Source organism: Sander lucioperca, chromosome 17 (assembly GCF_008315115.2).
Source record: "Sander lucioperca isolate FBNREF2018 chromosome 17, SLUC_FBN_1.2, whole genome shotgun sequence".
NCBI classification, from domain to species: domain Eukaryota; kingdom Metazoa; phylum Chordata; class Actinopteri; order Perciformes; family Percidae; genus Sander; species Sander lucioperca.
In genome coordinates, this window is record NC_050189.1 from 2035446 (window position 1) to 2057465 (window position 22020).

At 40.6% G+C, this 22020-nt stretch overlaps 1 protein-coding gene across 17 annotated transcripts in view; it reads right to left on the minus strand.

Annotated features, from left to right (window-relative positions):
* ank2b (ankyrin 2b, neuronal) overlaps positions 1–22020 on the minus strand; it is a 241092-nt gene that overhangs the window by 93162 nt on the left and 125910 nt on the right. For 3 of the 17 annotated variants that reach the window (XM_035993712.1, XM_031299795.2, XM_035993714.1), the window contains exon 1: positions 7608–7848. The exons of 4 other annotated variants lie outside the window; for them this stretch is intronic. In XM_035993712.1, coding sequence (XP_035849605.1) covers positions 7608–7748 — 141 coding nt within the window. In that variant the 5' untranslated portion in view covers positions 7749–7848. Of the gene's footprint in view, positions 1–7607; positions 7849–22020 lie in introns of those variants that run through there. 10 more of the 17 variants (XM_035993717.1, XM_035993716.1, XM_035993715.1 and 7 more) reach the window with 4 other exon arrangements.

The following is a 22020-nucleotide window of genomic DNA, read 5'->3' on the forward strand; positions in this document are numbered from 1 at the left end:
CACTTGATTTATTACCTCAGTAAACATGTTCATTGAGTTCATGGTCTCAATTGCTAATTTGAAGTCTTCTTCAATGCAGCTTGATGTTCATTTAGTAAATGATGGTCCCATTTATTTTAAAATAGACCATAAAACAGTGAAAGCTTTAGGACTGGTCAATCAGGACAGAGCCTTAGCAATGCTAACCATGGCACTGTGTACATTAAAATCGACCTGAACTTGTTTTTGGGTGTTGTCCAGGTATTCTTTAGACCCAGAAGCAAACAAGTCATACAAAGATGAAACTTAACCTTTAGCATAAAAATGTCCTATGCTTGCTAACTCTACTGACAGAGGTTGCACACCGTTCGCTTGAATATTTACATTAGAACAGAAAGCAGGAGTAGTAGCAGTTTTGAAACATGATATACCATGTGTATATGTTATCGAACTAATTAGCACAGACACACTTACTGCTCTCTGTCAGCACGGTTCTCGGATGTACTGACAGCTATATGTAATGAAGGATTTTAAGATGAGGATATAAAGCTCCTAAATTCGAGAGTAAAGAAAAAATTGTTGCAATGTCATATTTGGTTTATATTTCTGCAAAGGACATAAGTACTTCACTTTCTCTGTACATATCTTGCACTTTCCTTAACCTTCCAGCCCATATCCAAAATCCTGATTCACTTTTGTTTGGTTTAAAGTTGACATTACCCCAAATAGGACTGAAGTGTGACCAGGAAGAGTTAATATTCAAGTGTCAAACCAAACATTAATCATAATACAATATAAGGCTGTATATACTCAGGTATCTGCTGAATACAAATACAATAACAGAACAGATTCCAAATCCATCCCAGCTAGAGGGCTTTCAGACGAAAAATAAAACATGATGGACCGTAGTTGAGCTGCCCAGTAATACCCATGTATGTTTGGGCATTTAAGGCCTACTCAGTCATATATTAAATGCAATACGGATATGGGATGTTTAATTTACCAAATAAAGTTGGTCGAATTCACCTCAGGGACCATTTTTATACCGTAGACACTGTATACTGTGTTTTATAATGTATAACGAAATTACCCATTGGGTGGAAAGTAGTACACATGGCTTATTTTCCCCTCTGGTTGTATAAGGAACATTATAGATGATTTTGAATTACCTTTGTATCCAGATATTTAGTTTCAATAAGACCTCAGAGTGCAGCGAATAGAACAGATTTTTTAGTGCTACAGTATTTCATGTTCTGGAAGACATTCTCAAATTCCATAAATGTCACTATGCCTCCTCACCGCTATAGCAAATGGCTCTATTGCAAGAGGATAACTTCTAGAGATGTTAAAAGGTTGAGAGACCACACAATTGGTCAATATTTCTGCAGTGAGCCCAGTACAAAGCAATCCAGCCCATTTGAAAAATGTATTTCCATAGCCAAAGCGGGGAAGCACTTCAACAGATATGGCCAATCGACACGGTCAAAGACCTTCTACGAATCAAGTGAGAGTAAAGCCGTGTCCTTCGCCCCCCTCTCTGGCTCTGTAAAATCTTGAGCACTCATCAGACATATTGGTCTTTTCCCACCACCCGAGAAAGCAGTGTATACGTGGACCGTCCCAAAGCCTGGAAAGACTTGTTCAAGCTGTCTCATGAATGTTCTCACAGGGTTAGCATTGTTTTCTAGCAGCACTGCACCAAGTAGGCATTACCACAGTCAAGCCTGTCTGATAATATCCTCCCATTCCCTCCAGAGCTGCCGAGTCACATTATGCAAGACCTTGCACTAATCATCATTCTGCAACTGGCGGGTTGCTATAGTGACACATGGACCAACAGGACTCTGAGACAAGTGGGCTTTTGAATGGAATACACTTAACATTGGAGAGAAAGGGAGAATTGTGGCAGCCAGCTTCCTACAGAAATGTTTCATAACTCCTGGTTAGAAGGAGCTTGTCAGTTTGTCACTCTCGTTGATGGGGAAGTGTTTTAAAAGGCCTACAGTTCCATAAAGGTCATGTTTGGGGTGAGTGTGCAATAAATAGGAACAGAAATTAAAAGTCAATAAAGCAAGTTTAGGTTTTCTTCTTCTTTCACCACAGTTAAACAGGTACACTTTAGAATGGAGTTAGGTCTGAACAAAATATCCCCAATATCACTGACTGCATCATATGTATCTTTTATATGTGTCCATTCTAAAACAATGTGTTGCTTCTTATGTTTCAGCTTGTGTCTAGACATTACTTCATGACTTAATCAAACCTGCCAAGCATGACAAAGCCCAGTCCTAAAGCTCCTCCTCCATCACATTACATCAAACATTCATTTACAAAGTCACTGTGCACGAGGAGCTTTATCAATAATGCAAACCAATCCCTCACACCCCTACACACATACTGTGAGAGACCAGTGCCCAGGCTGGGAGCATCCTAGCCCCTCCCAGTTACCACGGAGACAAGCACTGCCCTCTCTGGGGGTAACCATGACAACAGAGCTAGCAAAGTAAGCACATGAAGGGCATTGCTTCCTTTAGAACTGTCTACTAACAGAGCCACACGCCATGGCATCAGTGTGTCATTCACATGCGAGCCATACTGAGTGCAAAAAACACACATACTGTGCACACTACTCTTACACATACATACATTACATTATGTTGAGTGATAATAGCTCATGTGATCATGCCTGGACACATTAACTGTCCAATCTGTATGCTCTGAGATTAGATGTTGCTAGCCATTGGGATCCAATCAGCCAGACCGAATGTTGAGGTGGCCTGGCTCGCATCGAGATCACATCTCAGTGAGGTGTGGACAGCATGTGGGCACAATCTGGAGAATTTATCCAATGTAGGTCTTACATTATCTTCCCGTTGTTCCTTCCAAAGGGAAGAGGAGGAAAACCTGGAGATTTGGAGATATGTGGCTTGTGAAAAATGGGTCCAATATTTACTATGGTGACTATGGGGCGAAAGAATAGGCCATAATCTGTGTTCATGTTCACTTCTCTCATTAGAATCAATACACTCAGGACATGCCGCTAGTCTCCTAAAGAGGTGTGGCAGTGGCCAAACCCACGGGACACAGAGGCAGGAAGTTACTCTGAGTTGGGTCTCTGGTCACACTCACTAGTTTGAGAATTCTGTACCGTCTGCACTAACTAATGAAGCTTAGCATAACTTCAGCCAGAAGACTATCTTATGTTACTCACTCACTCAACTCACTCTCCCTCTCCTCCTGCTTCCCCTTATCAGCTGATAGGGGCTTTTAGTTAAACCAACCACATTTAGCCACAATCCCCATCAGCCAATCACATTTTTGCAGTCAATATTTAAATGTTCTCCTCTCCGTTACTGATAATTTCCGATTTGAAAATTCTGCCGGATGCCCCTAATTTTGGGCCGGATGTCTGTCACCTTCCTCTTTCTTTGTGTTGGAATTTTAAACTCCGGTGGATTTCTGAGTACTATGGTTAACTGCTCCTCAGATCTCTGCAGGGTAAATCCAGACAACTAGCTAGACTATCTGTCCAATCTGAGTTTTCTGTTGCACAACTAAAACAACTTTTGAACGTACACGTTCCACCAAAACAAGTTCCTTCCCAAGGCTATTTAGCAGAGGCACCGTGGCTCCGCCGTGCGCTTAGCGCCGCCTCAAGACGATTGTGATTGGATTAAAGAAATGCCAATAAACCAGAGCAGGTTTTTCTCCCATCCCTGAATGTTGTGTGGACTAGGGTATGCAGAGTTTGGGTGCATAAGATATATTAACTGGTAATGAATGAATTAACTGGATCGTTTAACAGAATCATGGATACACATTGACCTGATGTGACGCAGCACAACCCTCAATAAATGATAAAGTTGCTCTGTGTCTGCTGGATGTCTAAACGTGCAGCGGTTTGCTAACACATTAACATTAGCTATAAGAAAGAAGAGGAAAAGATATGTCACACTTCTATCTGTCAGCTTGTTTTAGAGTTATATTTAGTGTGTTCATAGTTTGCTCTCATCACACCCACAAAAAACAAAATGCATTACTATTAAACTGCCCTTTACTCAACCAAAACCATGGCAAAGAGTCAATATGTCATGCATACGTCCACTCAGAGAGACAGTCTCACTGTTGTAATGAAGCTCAGAATCAGAATCAGAAAAGGATTTTATTGCCAGGTAAGTACAATAAAAGCTTACAAGGAATTTGCTTTGGCAAGGAATTTGCCTTGGCTAGGTCAGTTCTTAGAGCTTAGCTCTGTTTTTTCACTGCTTTGCTGTTTAATTGACTTTTTGCTCAGTGTTTCTCCTCTCATTCTCTCTCTTTCATCCTATCAGATGATAATAGCTCAGTTGGAACTTGCTGCCAGGATCACTGCCTCCTCCTCCTCCTAAACACAGGCCAATTACAGCCATCTGGACCCTCCTGTGACTGTCACTGAGTTACATCAGGTTATATACAGTATACACTACAACTTTTTTAGGTACATATACATTTTGACAGTTTGAGTAAATGTAAATGGGAAAAAAACAAACAACTGGTACTTTTTATGAGGTTTTTAAAAAAAAATATGTTAAAGGGTCATACACGTAGTTTAGCACGTAGCTCATGAACTATGAATAATGTCAACAGGTTCATATGTTATCTTATGAACCATTCGTACCTATAGCTACGAAACGTTAAGCCCTGTTATTCGTATGTATTCAACGTATTTATTACTGTATGCACCATATTGATTGCTGCTGTACGAAACCACTGTGGTCCACGTAGAGAGGAGGATGAGGTAGATGGGTGGATTAGTGTTTATATTCAAATCAAGAGCTTTTTTCTAAATGTAACTAGTCGTTTTGGTTCCTAAACTTAAAGTTATCGCCACACGATGCTTAGTTTTTGTCGGCAAAACTCAACTGCCACGTCCCCTGAAAGGACCGTCATCTCGCGGTGCCCTGTACACGGCTAAAAGTCACCTTTTGTCGGCTAAACTCAACTAGCAACGGCCGCAGATACGACCGACAATTCACGCTGCTCTGTAGCCGGCGTCACATGACCAGCCGGCAGTCGCCTAATTTCATAGGATATCATACCAATTGGTGTGCATAAAATTTCATACGATATCATACGAACCCGTTCATGAGAATACGTTGAAACATGACGTTGTATTTAATGCTGTGCCGTGACGGTTAAGTTTAGGCATTAACACAACTTGGATAAGATTAGAAAAAAGTTTGTGGTTTGGGTTAAAATAACTTCCAGGACACAAACACCAGTCCCCTGGGTGAGAAACCTGGGTTTTGGGACCACTCCACCACCCCGACCTCCTACCTACGTGGATTTTGGCGCTGCCTTACAGCAAACGACAATGTGGGGCTTATGGTAATAAATACATGGAATTTAACACACATTTTTGACGTTTGAATATTAACACGTCCAGCAGTTACAGAGCAACTATAACATTTATTTGGAGTCATATCTATGTCCACATGATGAATATTAGTCAATTATTTACTTTCCTTTTAGCTCTGGTTTGATGGCCACCAAGTCCCGCAAAAAATGTCTGCCTCTTTAGCTGCTAAATGCTGAAATAATTTGCTGTAGGTGTTAGTCAAACTGCTCCAAAGAACTTTTGGACAACAAGTATTAAATCTTAGGAAAAGTTTAATTGGCAGTAGATTTCCAAAGTTGCAGCTGGATTCACATCGAACATGTTGTTTTATTTCCTGTTAGTATAAAATGGCAGAGTAGGTTGATAAAAATCAGTATTCTATAATGATTATGATTAGTATGCAGTTCATACTGTATGAAATTAGCATGTAGTAGGGGCTTGGGACACTCAAATCTTTTGGTGGACCATTTGTACATATCGCTACGAAAAGTAATGTACTGTAATTCATATTCATATTCCACGTATTTATTACTGTCAGCCCCACGGTGACTGCCGCTGTATAAGACCACGAAAATCTGTGTATGGAGGAGGTCGGGGTGAATGTGTGGTTCCCAAAACACTGGACTTTTACGCAGGGGAGCAGAGTTCGTGTCCGGGAAGAAGTTAAGGGGAAAACACAAGACTTTCATCCATGAAATGGGTGTACGTGTCCCGGGAGTACTCATTAAAAGGACCGGTGTTTCCGCCAAGGCATGCCTATCTAACCATTAGGAGTGTGAATTTTCCCAATAAGGAACTCCTTTTTCCAATTGTTCCAACACCACGCGATTGCAGCAAATGCCCTATCTCACAAAGTTAATCAAAAGTGAAAAATAATTAGCAACAACAAAAAGACAAATCAAGCTAAAAACATGACCTCGTTGGCTGAGGTAATAAAACGCCAGAGGAGCCATCAAAAGGATCATGAGAATTAGTTGTGCACATTAAAAGACTACTGTTCACTAGGTGCGTTTTGGGCACCAAAAGCACTTGAATGCACCAGCAATAACAACTTGCAAATTAGTCTCTACTCATAACTGAATTACTATGTTATGTTTGAGTCACTGCAAGTTGTATCAAACCAATATAATAAGCTTTTATTTGCTTTAGACAAAAATGGTGGGCATTTAAGAAAGAGTTAAATGACTTAAAACACGCAAAGCCACCAGTTTGACCACCTGTCAGACATTTGATTACTTATGAAACCAGGTAAACAATTTGAGATGACCTTGTGTGCATGTATTTGTGTATGATGTGCCATGGTCATCTTGGCACTATTTGAAAATACAATAAATCCAAACTGTTGCTCAAAACCTACACTTTGAACTCATACATTAGCAGCAAAAACGGTCCCTCTTTACGTGAACATTTGAAACACTATTTTTCTTTTTAATTAGACTACTGCCAAATAGTTTGAGATACTTCTCTTACAGATACAGCATTGCATTTAGCATTTTCTGTTTGAAAAAAAAAAAACAGTATCTTAAAACAAGGCATTAAGACAGGTCAAAAACTGTCACAAACATGTCACCTAATTCAGGAAACACTGTTTAGAAACAAACAACATACTGTCGCCCCACTGACACATTTTTGTAACTCTGGAAAAAGCCGTAAATTAAGACTCAGCACCAAACTAAATGAGCCTTGTATTGTCCGCAGCGGCATGCCGCTAAAGTCATTACCTTGCTTTTCAAATTAGCCGCAAGAGTCCACATGCTGCTGTGTAGGGATACTTTAGGAGCAAAAATGTCACACTGGCCTTTAAAGGGTGAGGAGAGGTGACTACACCCCACCCCACCCCACACACACTTACACTTACACACACAAGCTCCTCAAACCCTAAACACCTGAATCGTGTATCTATACCTGGTAATGCCTATTGCAAGAAGCCATTTAGAATTGATTCTGAAGTCAGAACAATAAGTCCAGAAGCAGTTGACCCATGCTTTCAGTGAAAACTGAAACCATGTATCAGCTACATGCAAGTTGAGCAGCTTGTCAGTGACGGACACAGAGAACAGTCCTGTCATCAAGATTGTGACTGAAATGAAAATAACTGAGGATTTAAAAGAGAAAGCTGACACTGCCTTAAAGTTTCTGCTTTAAAAAAGTTACTCACAACCTTTTTTATCTGAACAAAACTAAACTAAACGGAAAAGAACACTTCAGGGGTGTCCTAGTTGTCTACTGCCCTGCCAGTATGGGCTCTTACCAGCATCATTGGAGGCTGCACAGGAAAATGCTCCACACAGTAGAAGTCTGGCAAAGCATTCTGGTCCAGGTTAGACAGGCTCCCGGCAGTCCTCAGGCCCTTGTCCGAGCCACACACCTTACACATGGCCGCGTTGCCCATGCTGCAAGGTTTACAAGTCTATCCCATCAGAACGTAAAGGACTCTAAGTGAGTGCATTTAATCACTCTGATAATCTACTCCCGCTCTCCTCCCCCTAAAAACCTTTACCATCCATGGGGGGCGACCCCATCAGTCCCAGACAAACCTCACTTCCCTTTGGCCTCGGCAGCGCTCCTGTCCCTGTTGCACCACTACTGCCAGCACAGTGCGCTCTTACTCAATGCTAATTCCAACTCTCTGACCATTGACCAACACCCCCCTAACCCAGCTATTTTTACACCCACCAGCCAAGCTATGCATGTGGAGGGAAAGCAGAGAGAGGGTGGTCGGCAAAGGGCGGCATGCCAAAACAGGAGGTGATGGGAGGGGGCATCACAAACACTAAGCAAGGACTAATATGTCAAATCAAGCACTTTAAACTAAAACGTTACATTGGTCTGGCAAACAGGGGCACATTTATTCTGTTGTGTTAACCAAGGTATATTAAATCGCATCTAGATAGATCTGGACAGATACTACTGATTTAAAGGGGCTGTACTCGAAATACTAAAAACAGCGGTCAGTGTAACCTGCCTCCATGCGACCTTTTCCTAAATGCCTTTACACAGACTCTAAACTAAGCCATCATTTTAACTGCATGCTTGCGGAACACCTGCTCTATCTCCAAAAGTGTAGCTACTGTTTGGAAAAATAAGAGTGGCTTTGTCCTTTAGCAAGAACATTACAGAAGGAAACACTGAATATTTGTCAATCTGGCATAAGTCTTGGATTGTTATGGCAAGTCCGATGGGCTATATACTGATTAAATCTACAAATATAAATATGAGTACTGGTGGTCATCGTAACAGTTGACCCCTACCGGCCTTTTGCACTTTTCACCGTTATGATCAATATACCCCATGTCATGGACTGTGTAATGGAAGCAGGCATAGTGATTAGCTAATGCAGATCTGTGTCAGACTGTAGCCCAAAGCAGAGCTGTATTGATTCAGTTGGACTGAATACAAATTATAGTCACACAGACCTTTTCATCGCAATTGATTTGTTCCCAGAATTCATGGTATGCTGTGTAATAGAAGCTTCAGACGTCCCTACATGTCAGTGTACGTCTTATCCCCAGTCAGATGCATGTTTGTATTCACTCTGTGCATCTATGTGTCTGTCTGATAACATCAGGGAGGTAAATGTCCCCATTCTCTTTGCTCTCTTCTAGGTCATGACACAATACTCTCACTGTTTAAAATATCGTCGCAACAATTCTCATTCACTGAATATGTTAGCCTCGGTAGAAAGACATCTCATTGTTGAGTTACAGAAACCACACGAGAAATCAGCTTTGGAGTTTTCTATGAATGAATGAACATAAACTGCTCACAACAAGCACATGATCATCACATTTACCATATCTGACAAAATCACAAGCTTTTTAGGTGAGGATAATTGTTTTTACAAGAACTGAAAACCATCTAAACATATCCAATTTAAAAAAAAAAACTGAAATCATATGTACATTATAAACTTTATCAGTTCTTGGGGAGCACAGTTAAAAGAGCAAAGAGCATCATAAAGAGAATGATATGTCCTTGCAATTGTTATAATGGCACCCAAACCTTTTCTCTCAAATTTTTTATTTTTTTTATTTTCCAGTGTTATGTCACTTTAAAATATTGTCTTAGTCAGAATTAGTATGGTTTAAAAGGTCTATCTCTGAAGGGATCCTTTCCATAATGTTGTCAGACACTTAGAATAATAATCTGAGCCTGTCAGCGGCAAAACGAGCACTTTTGTGAAGGTATATACAAGCTGGACAATTGCCCTATTAACTTACATTGTATGTAATATAAGTATGGTTGGGTTATGACAGCTGGTGCCATTTTGGATCCAGTTCCACGTTGGTGAAATACCTTATTTAGCTCAGAGTCTAATAAATATCCAACCAAATCTTTTATCTCCTCCCTTTTATAAGCAAAACATTCAGAAAGCTATTGAGCTAAATAGCAAATATGTTAAATATCATGAAAAAGTACTGAGTATTAGAATATATATTTGAGTTTTAGCTGTGGAATATTAAGTAATTTATGATGTTGTTGAAAGTTAAACTTCAAATGATGTGATAAGGGGTTCAAAAGGATTTACATGTGATATGGACATTCACTGGATTCAGGAAAAAAATGCTACTAAACCCCAACCCTAAACGGAATTATATATAATGAAAAAGGGTGTGAGCTAAGTATAGAACTCTGTGGAACACCAAATGGAAAGTTATAGGCATTTAAAACATGCACACAAATACTTAAAAAAAAGTCTCACTGTTGTATGATGACTTAGCTTTTGGATTTAACACTAGATCCGCCATAGCCCGTGGCATTTACTGATTGAAACTTTTAAATTGATCCGTCATGCTATGTTTATGTTTACTCGCCAGGAGAAGTGTCAGTTAACATTGGTACTTTCCTACACCTCTCCTCCGCAGCCAAACTGACAAATTTTAATAATAGCCATACAGCGCATTGAGACAATGAATGGGACAAAGAAACTCATTTGCACACCAATGTTCCCTTATATGCACTTGTGATGACTTATAATCACACTAAGGAATGTAGGCCCACGATATTCATTCTTTCATAAAATATCAGAAATGAAAGAAAAACTAATCACTTTCTGTCTGACCATAAAGTTGTGTCCCGACACAGGAGTCCCATGTGTGCCCTAAACGCTAAAATAATATCAGGAATGTTTATGACTCAATGGAACAAAACACTTACGTTTCTAAATTGTATTATTTTTATAGAATGGTGATGATGCGTGTGATCAGATGGCGGGTTGTGTGTTGACGTTGAACTGAAAGATGCACTGCTCACGGGAGAGATAGACAAATAGAAATGCTGAGGGGACTTAATGTAATTCTTACATTAGACAAAATGTGATAATGTAATCATTTGCACCCCAATTATATTTACCATTTAGTTTTCTTGCCAACATAAAAATACTGAAATTGATTACAATGCATTTCTGCATTTGTTTTATTGGTTTTACGCTGCAACAGTATCAGATAGTTTTTTCATGTTTTTTTTTTTTGTGTTAGTTGTTTGCAATAACCTCAGACATTGTGTGTGTACAGAACTGAACAATACACAGCGCAAATGGCCACACACTGCATCTGGTGGCAGCATGAACATATTCTTCCCAAAAAATAGATGGCAAAATAGCACATTAAAAGAATTCAACAGTTTTGTGTTGGTTCAGATAAGCTACCTGGCTTTGTGTGGTGTGAGGGGGCTGTGTTTGTGTGTCCTTGCTGCTTTACAGGTGTAGAGTAATGATGCAATACTATTTTTTCAAAACTAAACGGAGGTGAAAGAATAAAAAGTAAATAAAAAAGTAGAGGACTCTTAAGTAAGCAAAACTGACCCAAATACATAACAATATCTATGTAAATTCGCTAGCATTTTGCTAACATTAGCCATCATAAACTACTGGTCGTACCAGACCAAGGAAGATTCTAGCAGCAAACAAAAGGTGTGTTTTATAGCTTATGAATTTAACTTTTCATTTGTAATAAGGAAGAATTTGTTAGTTCCAGGGCTTGACATTAGCACCCGCCAACCCGCTAAATGCGGGTAGATTTCGGCAGTGGCATGTAACCCAGTCACTCTCACGCCACTTTGGTGGGTGGCATGCCTTTATATTGTAACACTGGTGGTAGGAGTACTGTGCCACTGCCCAACACAGGAACACAGCTTTGACCCAGTGTGCAGCCCACAGCCGGAGTAGGGTGGCCGACGGCACACCAGACCAGCAAGCCGCGGCGATCCCGTAAAATATCCCCCAGATCTCTGTTCAGCACGCACTCTGTATAGATTTGTAGAAAAAGTACAGAAAGAGTGTACAGCAGGACAATTTACTTGTTAAAGGTCCCATGGCATGAACATTTCACTTTATGAGGTTTTTTAACATTAATGTGAGTTCACCTAGCCTGCCTATGGTCCCTCAGTGGCTAGAAATAGCGATAGATGTAAACCAAGCTCTGGGTATCCTGCTCTGCCTTTGAGAAAATGAAAGCTCAGATGGGCCAATCTGGAATCTTCCCTTTATGATGTCATAAGGAGCAAGGTTACCTCCCCTTTCTCTGCTTTGCCCACCCAGAGAATTTGGCCCGCCCATGAGAGAGAGACATCATGGCTTGAAAAGAAGCGAAGCATGGCAGTTGGTCAAGGCCACACCCCCACCCTCCACCTTGCTATTGAGGAGGAGAGGGTGGGAGGGGGGGGGGGCATCATTGTCAAGCCCTGGTTAGTTATATTTTCAAATCTTGATTAGTTATGCTTTAAGAAAACTTAACACTTCCTAACAATTTCTTTTCTTAAGTCTTTGAAATAAATTTGCAGTGAGCGCACACACATTCATGCTAAATGCTAGCAGCCACAATTTAGAAATACTTTGGTACACACACATACTGCACATCAGTTTAGCTCCATACTGTATATTGCACACAACTAGGCTTGGCATTCCACTGCTCTGTCACTGAATGGTTTTAGTTTCATTAACCTTTTCCTGGATGTAATTTACTTAACGTCTTCTTCAATCTCCTCTCTAAACAGCCATTATCGGCCAAAACACTCATTCAATTAGTGTACTGATATAATGAGGCCATGGGTGTGTTGTTGTGTGGTTTAGAGAGACAAAGGTCAAACCTGGCTTTGTACTGGTAGGCCATATAATTTCTTCAACTCATCACCAGTTTAAACAATGTCTCCACAATGCCCACAGAAATCCCCTTCTCCTCTCCCCTCCCATCCCACCCCATGCCCCGCCTCTGTGGGTCGGTAATCCACTGGGCGGGGCAGGGGTAGACAACAAACCCTTTTAATCTGTGGTCGACCATATGGCTCACTGGCTGTGGGAGGGGTGGAGTAGACCCCTTGTATTGCTTAATGTTCCCGCTGTGGGGGAAAATGGGATGATGTGTGTGTGTGTACAGTAGTTGTATGAAAGGGTTTAATGGCAGGGGAAAGGGAGGAGAGATGCTTTAGTTCAGGGTAGGGGTTGGGGGAGCAGCTAAATGCAAACAAAGAGTGTAACACATCCTGTTTGGATTTATCTCATAATTTTAGTTAAGAGAACAAAACTAGACACCATTTATTTTCAAAGTTCCCTAGTGTGAATGCACTACAGTTAAACTAGACACAATGCTAACATAAGACTACTAGCTAAAGTTAACAGTAGTTTAAAGCTTAACTAGTGCACAAATCAGATATACGTAGGGGACAAAACGGAAGGGGGCGGCAGGGGGTGCAGCAGTTATCCAGGCAAACACAAATCTGGGATTTATTATTTAAAACATGTATCAAGCACATTACTGCCACATGTAGATATATGTATTAATCAGTATTAAACACATAAGTACGCTCAGCAGGGTCAATCCATAAGGAACAGGCTACAGTATAACATGCTATGCTATGAATAAAAGTAAAAGAAACCATGAATTATAGAAGTTTGAGGCCAAGTTGCTATGGAAACACAGATTTAGAAAAGGTTCATGCATGGGTTATGCTTTTGCTACAAAATAAGAGACCTGCAGAAAATGGCTTCTCAAAAGTTAACGCCACAACCAATAATAAATTAAGTTAACTGTTCAAACAGTAACGTGAGCTATTTCAATTAGCTGGATACATGGTTAAACCTCATTGGCTCTTACCAGTGTATCTCTGCGTGTACTTCGTCCTCAGCAATCCCACCAATTGGTCCCAAAATGTCCCAGTTAGAGAGGAAATTCTGTAAACATATTCTTTGAAAAACTTTACGATCATTCACCGAAAGAACCAAGCAGGTCTGCCTTAACCACATTTTCTTCAAAACTTGACATTTTCAGCAAGTAAAAGCGGACGCACCAGATGTCAGGCAATTATACTGGAAATGTACTTCCGTTGATTCAGACTAACCAATCCCTAATATTCACATAACAGGAGTGGATGAAAACACGCATTATTGACTTTTTGCAGATTTTCTTTTGTTGTTTCCCATAGTAAAACGATTTTGAAAACGGCAACACACAGAGAGCGAATGGTAAGGCATAAAGCCTGACAACACACGCTGGATGTCAGGCTTTATCCTGGAAATGTACTTCCATTAATCCAGACTATCTACTTGTCAACAAATATAGGTCAAGGGTCTTGAAAGAGTGCTAGAATGTGCTGCTGTACATGTGACAGACTGAGACTGGTGAAGGCATCCATTGGCTACTTTTTGGTAGCTTCAGCTGACACTGACCCACACTAACCCTACACACATCGTGCATACAGGTACACATCCTGTACATATGTTAGCATAGATTAGCATGGTGACCCAGTGAATGAGATTGTTCACCCTCCACTTGACCCTGGTTCAAGCCCTGGGTCTGCTGAAGAGACTGTTAAGTTGAGTCTGGCCTCTGACATCCAAGCAGAGCTAAGACTACTAATGCCTTTTACTACCATTTCCGTATACTTCATAATGGTATACGGTCACAACTGTACATGTTTTCTCTGCCTTAGTATGCTCTGATAACACTGCCCTTTTTGTTGTTCGTAATCTTTTTTTGTATTGTACTGTTATTTTTCCCAGTATCTCCAAGTATGATTGAACTTTTATCATATGTTATCGTAAAAACAGTGGCACAAAAATAGCTATTGTTATCCAGAGACACCAAGAGAAGCAGAAAGCAGGAATGAATTGGATCAACAAAAGTCAGCAATTCTTTCTATATTGAGTTTATGATATTACATTTAATTCACAATCATCTACAAAATATCAATAACAAAACTGGGCATACATTCAGACAAACCACATCTTAACAACTCATCGGGTCCTAGCTTGCACCTGGCGCAGCACAAAGCTCGACACAAGTGTCTTTGCTAGTTTAAGACCGACGCAGTTGTCAATTTCCCGTCAAGCGCCCGCGTTGTTTAAATATCAAACGCACCTGCGCCCATCTGTGTGCCCATGGGCGTGCTGGTCTTACAGGGAGGTGTGTTCAGGTGCATTCTGGGAGTATTGCTATCTTGAGGCAGCGGGAAGTGATCGTGCCATTGACCAACAAAAACCTGGTCTAAAGTCAATAACGCAGCATTTCATTGTTATTTTAACAGCACATTAGTAAAATGTGCCTGGGCTCGTGCACAGCGCGCGCACACTATGCTTGTTATACACACAGGGACACACAGCAGCACACAAACAGAAGATTCAAAATAAAAACATTGCGGTGCAAATCCCCCATCATATAGCAATGCTCCAAGGTCCAAACGCGCCTGGCTTTTAAAGGGAATGGGAGATGATCTCTGATTGGTTTATTGCATGTTACGCCCAAAACACATCTATGATTAAGACACTGAGTACAACCCTTTGAACCATGCGCCCGGCGCACGGACCCTTTTTTCCGCCGTCAAACTAGCAAAAGTGGATTTGGACACACCCTAAACGCACCTGCACCAGGCGCTTCACGCTGTGCGCTTAGATCGTTAAAATAGGGCCCTTTGACTTAAATTTCACACTCACCTCAAGGGGCAATCCACCCATTTTATATGAGTTTGAAAGACAATTATCAAGCTGGGTAAATCTAGGTCATGTAGCAATAAAATACTTTCACTTTGCATTGTGGGAAGTGTGGAGCTTGCTAGTGCCTTAAAGTCTGTATATCTCTGCCCCTGGTGCCTCCATTCTTTATTTAATCTACAAACTTTGTATGTCTTGCAAGATAAGCTACTTTATGTTAGTGCAGTTCTAAATTGCTGTATTAAAAATGTCATGGGGAAAATGCTTCTAATTGTAGTAAGAAAATGACAACAAAGAAATTGTATTATTTGAAAGTAGTTTATTTGATGCAAACGTTAAACCAAGTGTTGATTAAGTTGTCTTTTTGAAATTGCCCAAGTGTATTGCTACTAAATGTCTCCAGTCAATTCCGTCTGTCTTTAGGAGACTCTCTGATACCCTGAAGGACAAACTGTGAGCAATCAGAAAACACACACACACACACACACACACACACACACACACACACACACACACACACACACACACACACACACACACACACACACATGCGATGTCAGTGCCTGGACTGGATTTAGCGGGGCAAACTAATCTCAATGAGCCTCTACCAGCTCTGTTTAATTGAATTGGTGTGACTATAACATTTTTAACAAGCCTTGCAACCTTAGCATAGCATCTCACACACACACACACACACACACACACACACACACACACAAACAAGAAACTGTTGTGTAAAGGGATGATAAACCTGCCTAAAATAGCAGACCAAACACCCACAGAGATGAAAGAGGGATGAGAAGAAGAAAGACTGCTTGGAAAAGGAAAGACAGAAGACAGAAGACAGAAAGAGAGAGGGGAGCCGAAAAGAGCATGAGCAGTATGCGTAAGGAGGAATAGGGAATGTGAAAACTAAAACACACACACATACAGTGTCCAGGTAGTAACACTTCTATCACACGACCTGGCACCACCTCGCTCTGACTGGAGTTCAGACGCTGTGCTTGACATTGAATCCAAATTATCACACTCCACAGCTCCATTGACTCTACTTCCTTTTCTTCATTTACTGCCTCGCTGCATCGATTCTGTCATACTACTGTACAATCTGCTTTACTGAGATCAGGGTCCACCCTGTGGCCTTTATGTAGGCTACAATGTCATAACTCTTCTGAGACTCCATAAATAATTAATTAATTTACCCGACAAAAGGTGATCGCCATGCAGCGACGACAGTTAGGTTTAGGCACCAAAACGACTAGTTACGATTAGAAAACAGACCGTGGTTTGGTGGCCGCGATCCCCTTAAGTGGTACTCCCGGCACATGTTACCTGGATCAAAGTCTTGTGTTTTTCCCTTAACTTCTTCTGGGACACGAACTCTGCTCGCCTGCTTGACAGCGCGGGAGTATTGCTATCTTGAGGCAGCGGGTGATATTTTACGATCCACCCATCCACCCCGACCTCCTGGATAAGCGGATTTTCTCAATCTTATACAGCAGCAGTCAATATGGTGCATTCAGTAACAAATATGTGGAATAAATACAAATTACAGTGCTTTCATAGCTACAGTATATGTAGGCCTACGAATGGTTCATGAGAACAGCCTGGGCAGAGCTATCTATGGCACTGTGCTGTAGCTAGAGATGGTTTTGATGCCAAATCTAAGTGTCCTTGGGTAACTTGAAAGACACTTATAAATAAAATGTATTATTATTATTATTTTTATTATTAATAAATCTCAAAGGCCAAATTCCCAAAATGAGTGTCCATTAAGACCTAAAGTAGCTAAATCTTGACTTCTGCGAAAAGAAGTTGAGGCAGATAGATCTCAGGCTAAGCTCCTTTGGGTGATCTTTCCCTTTGCATAAGTAAGCCACACCATCATCTGCTATACTGCACTGCACTCCAAACATTGGACCACATCACTGTAGCATAGTGTCTGACAAGGCTGCTGGTCTTATGTGTTCTGTTTCCTATAGTGCCATAGCAACCAGATTATAGATGATCTAATCCAGGATTTTGCCAATCCCAGTTCAGCATCAACAGTGGTACATGCTCAGCATCCATGTACCGTCAGCGCTGTGTGTGTGTGTGTGTGTGTGTGTGTGTGTGTGTGTGTGTGTGCGTGCAACTTAAGTGATGATTTAAGGTGTGGGGTATCATGGAGCCACAAAGAGGACATTTCCTAATTTAGAATAACAGCAGTTGTGTGTTTGAAATAAAAAAATAGCTCAAAAAATCTAAATCCACAACAATGAGTTGTTTGTTGGGGATAAACACATGTTCTTAGGTTTTGGGTTTAACTCAGTGGAAGTTTCCAGTAAACTATTTATCAAACAAGGGAAAGGCTGCAGAAATGAATTAAATCATTATCAGTTACCAGAAAAGATTACTGTTGTCGAACGATAAAAATACAGTGACACACTGTGAACATAGACAGAGAGTGTAGACACATGGAGGCAGTGATTAACATCTCCGCCACAAACATTTCTCCCTAAATTGCATCAGCTGAGCACCCAGCTGTGGCCTGAGATTAGTTGTAAAAACAGACAGGCGAGTGGCTTTGCCAGCAGCTAAATAATGTAATGCTCTGAAGGGGGGTGGGAGGGTCAGAGCAGCATCCAAACCAACCCAGATGGATTGGCCTAGATGAAAAAAGAAAACATACTTTTTGACAACATTTTAAAGTGCCCATATTATGAAAAAAAAAACCCACTTTTTTGGCATTTGGGGTGTTATTTTGTGTCTCTGGTGCTTCCTCATGCATACAAACTTGGAAAAAAACCATCCATGCTGTTTAGAGTGAGATACAGTTTCTGAATGTGTCCTGCCTTCAGTCTCCGGGTGAGCTGGTCAAAATCGGCAGGGCCGTCTACGTCATTGGCCGAAACATTTGGTGTGTGCTAACCACTTTAGCTAATACCACATCAGCTAGCTGTTTCTCCAACTTCGGCCTGTACAAGCAGGCAGGATTAGCCAGGAGACTTCTTCTAAACGAGGGCGCACTTCCAACTTTGCGTGTAATACCTGCAGACAAGGGACATGTAAGTAGTTCTATAGTGTTGTAGCAGTGTTTTGCTATTGAGAATGAGGTGGCTAACCGCTAGCAGTGCTAGCTTCTAGCTAGTAGTCCTTACCTAGGTACTGCGCATGTGCGACTCCCAACAAAGATGGGATAGAAGTGTGATGTCTCACTCTGTAGCTAAAACAGAGAGCTCAATACACAGGGTGAAAAGATGAGCTGCAGCAATGTGCAGTACAACAAAAATATGGTGTTTTTTGAAAATTATACCATGTAAACCTATTCTGGTACAACCTCAAAATGCAATTATGAACCTGAAAATGAGCATCATATGGGCACTTTAATATATTATACTGTCCTACTGAGTGAGCTAGAGCAGGCTGTCATACCCTGATTTTCAGCTCAGCTATGTGGCCAAAGTTCAACTAATTTGAGCTTTGCTGTCAATATACAAACATGTACATGTATACCTCGCTTCCTCGCATTCTGACAGTTAGTGGAGGTGTGCCAATTTTACTGTAGAAAATAATGGAAGAAAAGTTCATTCTATATGTCTATCAGAGTTATGTCACGTTAAGGTTTCAGTATGTTGTAAGCTGTGCTTCTTTTGTGTACTTTTTAAAGTAGTTTTTAAAATCAGTAATTTTACTTTTACTTAAGTATGTTTTCTTTCAAGTATTGTACTTTGCTACATTTTAAATCACATCCGTTACTGAGTAAAAAAAAAAAGTAAATCAAAAAGGTCTCTAACATTGTTAGTATCTGTCAACAAATTAAAATCGAAAGCTGCTTTGTGCTCATCAAATTCGCAAAAGACTGTGATTTAATTAAAAAAGTATAATAAGTATAAAAATGAAAGTTCATGAAAGTTATAGTACTTTTACTTAAGTAGACTATTTTTGTACTCTTTTCACCTGTGGTAATGTTAATGTATCCATGGTGTTGGCCACATGTGAAGGCAAAAGTGATCCAAATAGTTTTTTAGAGTTTGAGAGAGACGTTTACACCCCCACACATCTGGCCAATCACTGTGTGAAGTGGGTATGATTGTCTATCTAACTGTAAATCCAGGACCATCTGTGTGTGCGTATGTGTGTGTGTGTGTGTGTGTGTGTGTGTGTGTGTGTGTGTGTGTGTGTGCACGTATGTGTGTGTGTGTGTGTGTGTCTGTTAAATATCACTGACCAAATTGGAAATGTATGCCTAAGTCTGATTAATTACATTAATACAAAAAAGTACCATTTTCACACACACACACACACACACACACACACACACACACACACACACACACACACACACACACACACACACACACACACACACACACACACACACACACACACAAACACACAATCAGTCAACATTTCATGTGTGTGCTCCTCTTAGCCAGTGCTGCCCACATACTAAAAAGAGCTGGAAAGGTGTGTAGAGACAGAGTACCCACTTCTGAGTCACACATATATATGTATGTATGTGCGCCTGGCAAGCCATTTCTACAGGATATATTATTGTCCATTTATGTCCCTCTCCATGTTTTTCCTACAGCTTTTTCATAGAGCTGAAGTAAATATTGTGTACAAAACCCATTAAGAATCACTTTTATGTTATTTTTGTATCCAGTCTACAAACTGCATATCAAGCCTAATAAAAGAGAAAAAGCTCTGAAAATGTTCCAGCTGAGGTCCATTTACTCAGAACTTTGTAAAAGGTTAAGACTGAAATGCACAGTGTCAAACACAAATGGCCATAAAAACAACCATGGCGGAAATGGCAAATGGATTATTACTGCTCTGGGGCTCTACAGCGGATTAGTACTACACCGTCAATCTCCTGTTATATTTTAGAGAGATAGACATGAGATAGAGACAGAAAGGGTATGAAAGAGCCAGAGAAAAGAGTGACTAGGCGGGGGGAGGATTATGTTATTGTTCAATTAATTTCAATTAGGCTCTGAAAGGAGAATCATAACAACTCGTCTGGGTGAGTCGAGCAAGTAATTAAGTATGAAATGTGAGAGCCAAACACGTTTATAAGATAAAAGAAGTTTTCAGTTGAAAAGCTGGTACTGTAGTCAAGGCAACTGCCTTTGAGAAGTTACATGTGCCTGCAGTCAAACTGATGTAGAGATTCTTTCTCTTCAAACACAAAAGTAAGAAACAGAATGTTCTACTGCAGATGCAATGGAACATTCTGTCACCACTACATTTTTCTTTGATGTTTTACATACAGTACTAGATCTGCTAATCATTCATAGCCAGAATGTTTCTGCCTTTATTAGACAGGTTATAGAAGAGATACAGACAGGAAATGGTGAGAGAGACAGAGAGAGCAAGAGGTCAAGATGCAACCCAGTCTCGCTTTACCAGACCATCCACACGCTGTGGAGCGGAGGAGGGTCTAGCTAGTCCTCACAGCATTCCTGGATGGGAGAATGCTGTGCTACAACGGGTAGAATGCTAGTTACTATCACAGTTCTTTCCATTGGCAATGGTACATAAAAATGGCCGCCCCTCATTTGAATGGGAATGATCATTCTACTTTCATTCTATTTCTATGGTCATCCTGGACCGATTAAAGCTGTGCTGCTTTAAATGAGAATTATTTTACTAAAACAAATTCAATCATTGCAGTCTTACAGGTTCTTAGCTGTCGTCAGTATGGAGACGAAATCTTAGGTAGGTGAAACTGACTGGCCAATATCTACTATAAAACCTTACACATGAGGAAAGAGACAGAGACACTGGGATACATTTGCTTTAGTCAACTTCAGGACAGATTAAAGGTGAGTGCACATTTCACAGCTGAGCAACATCCTGCTCTACTGCAATTGGAGACGGCAGAAAGAGAACAAGGGGGGAGAGGGAGAGGAAAGACAGAGCGCAGGAGGGAGTGTGACGGGGAACACGATTGAGAGGAAGAGATAACAATCCGGTGGAATCAAAGAAGGTGAAGGGTTGCCTCCTTGCAGCTTTCTGGCTGTATTATACCTGCAGAGGAGACGCACGTGTCCGGATTGCACTGCAGTGCTTGAGCAAGTGCAAGGGAAGACAAAGAGAGACAGAATAAACCAGCTCACATAAACAGTGTCTTCATTGAAATGCATGAAGAGTCTTACTTTCAGATGAAATAAAATGAGTATATCATCTCAATCTGCACTGGCTGCATAGATCTCTGTGAGCAATGTGAAATATACACATTCACAGAGGTGAACTTCATTCTTAATGACAAAAGGGGTGTAAATTGTTGGCTGCATCCTTCACCACATGTCTACTGCAGTATCAGCTGTCCTGAGGTTAGCGAATGTGTTTTCCATCGATGGCGTACTCGATGTCGAACCCTGCTTTACTTGATTCTACCAGAACAGAAATGACTAAAATATTGGGAAAAATATTAGTCGCTAGGAATATTACCATGGCGAAAAACAGTGAGATTACATGTAACAGTGTAGCACATACTATAAGTGTCTGAGGATACACTGTAACTTATATTTAAAATTGAAATGTCTGTTAAGGTAAAGTCATTTCTAAACTGAAATAATTATGACAGCTAATCTAGCTTGTCCTTAGCTGTAACCTAAAACACACACTTAGCTTAGGCTTCAGCAGTTAGCTCAGCTAACCAATGTAACTATGAGCTAGTTAACAAACCAGCAGGCTAATTTTAGAAAGCAGCTAAATCATCCCACTAGTTAGGGTGGATAGAGCTAAAATCACA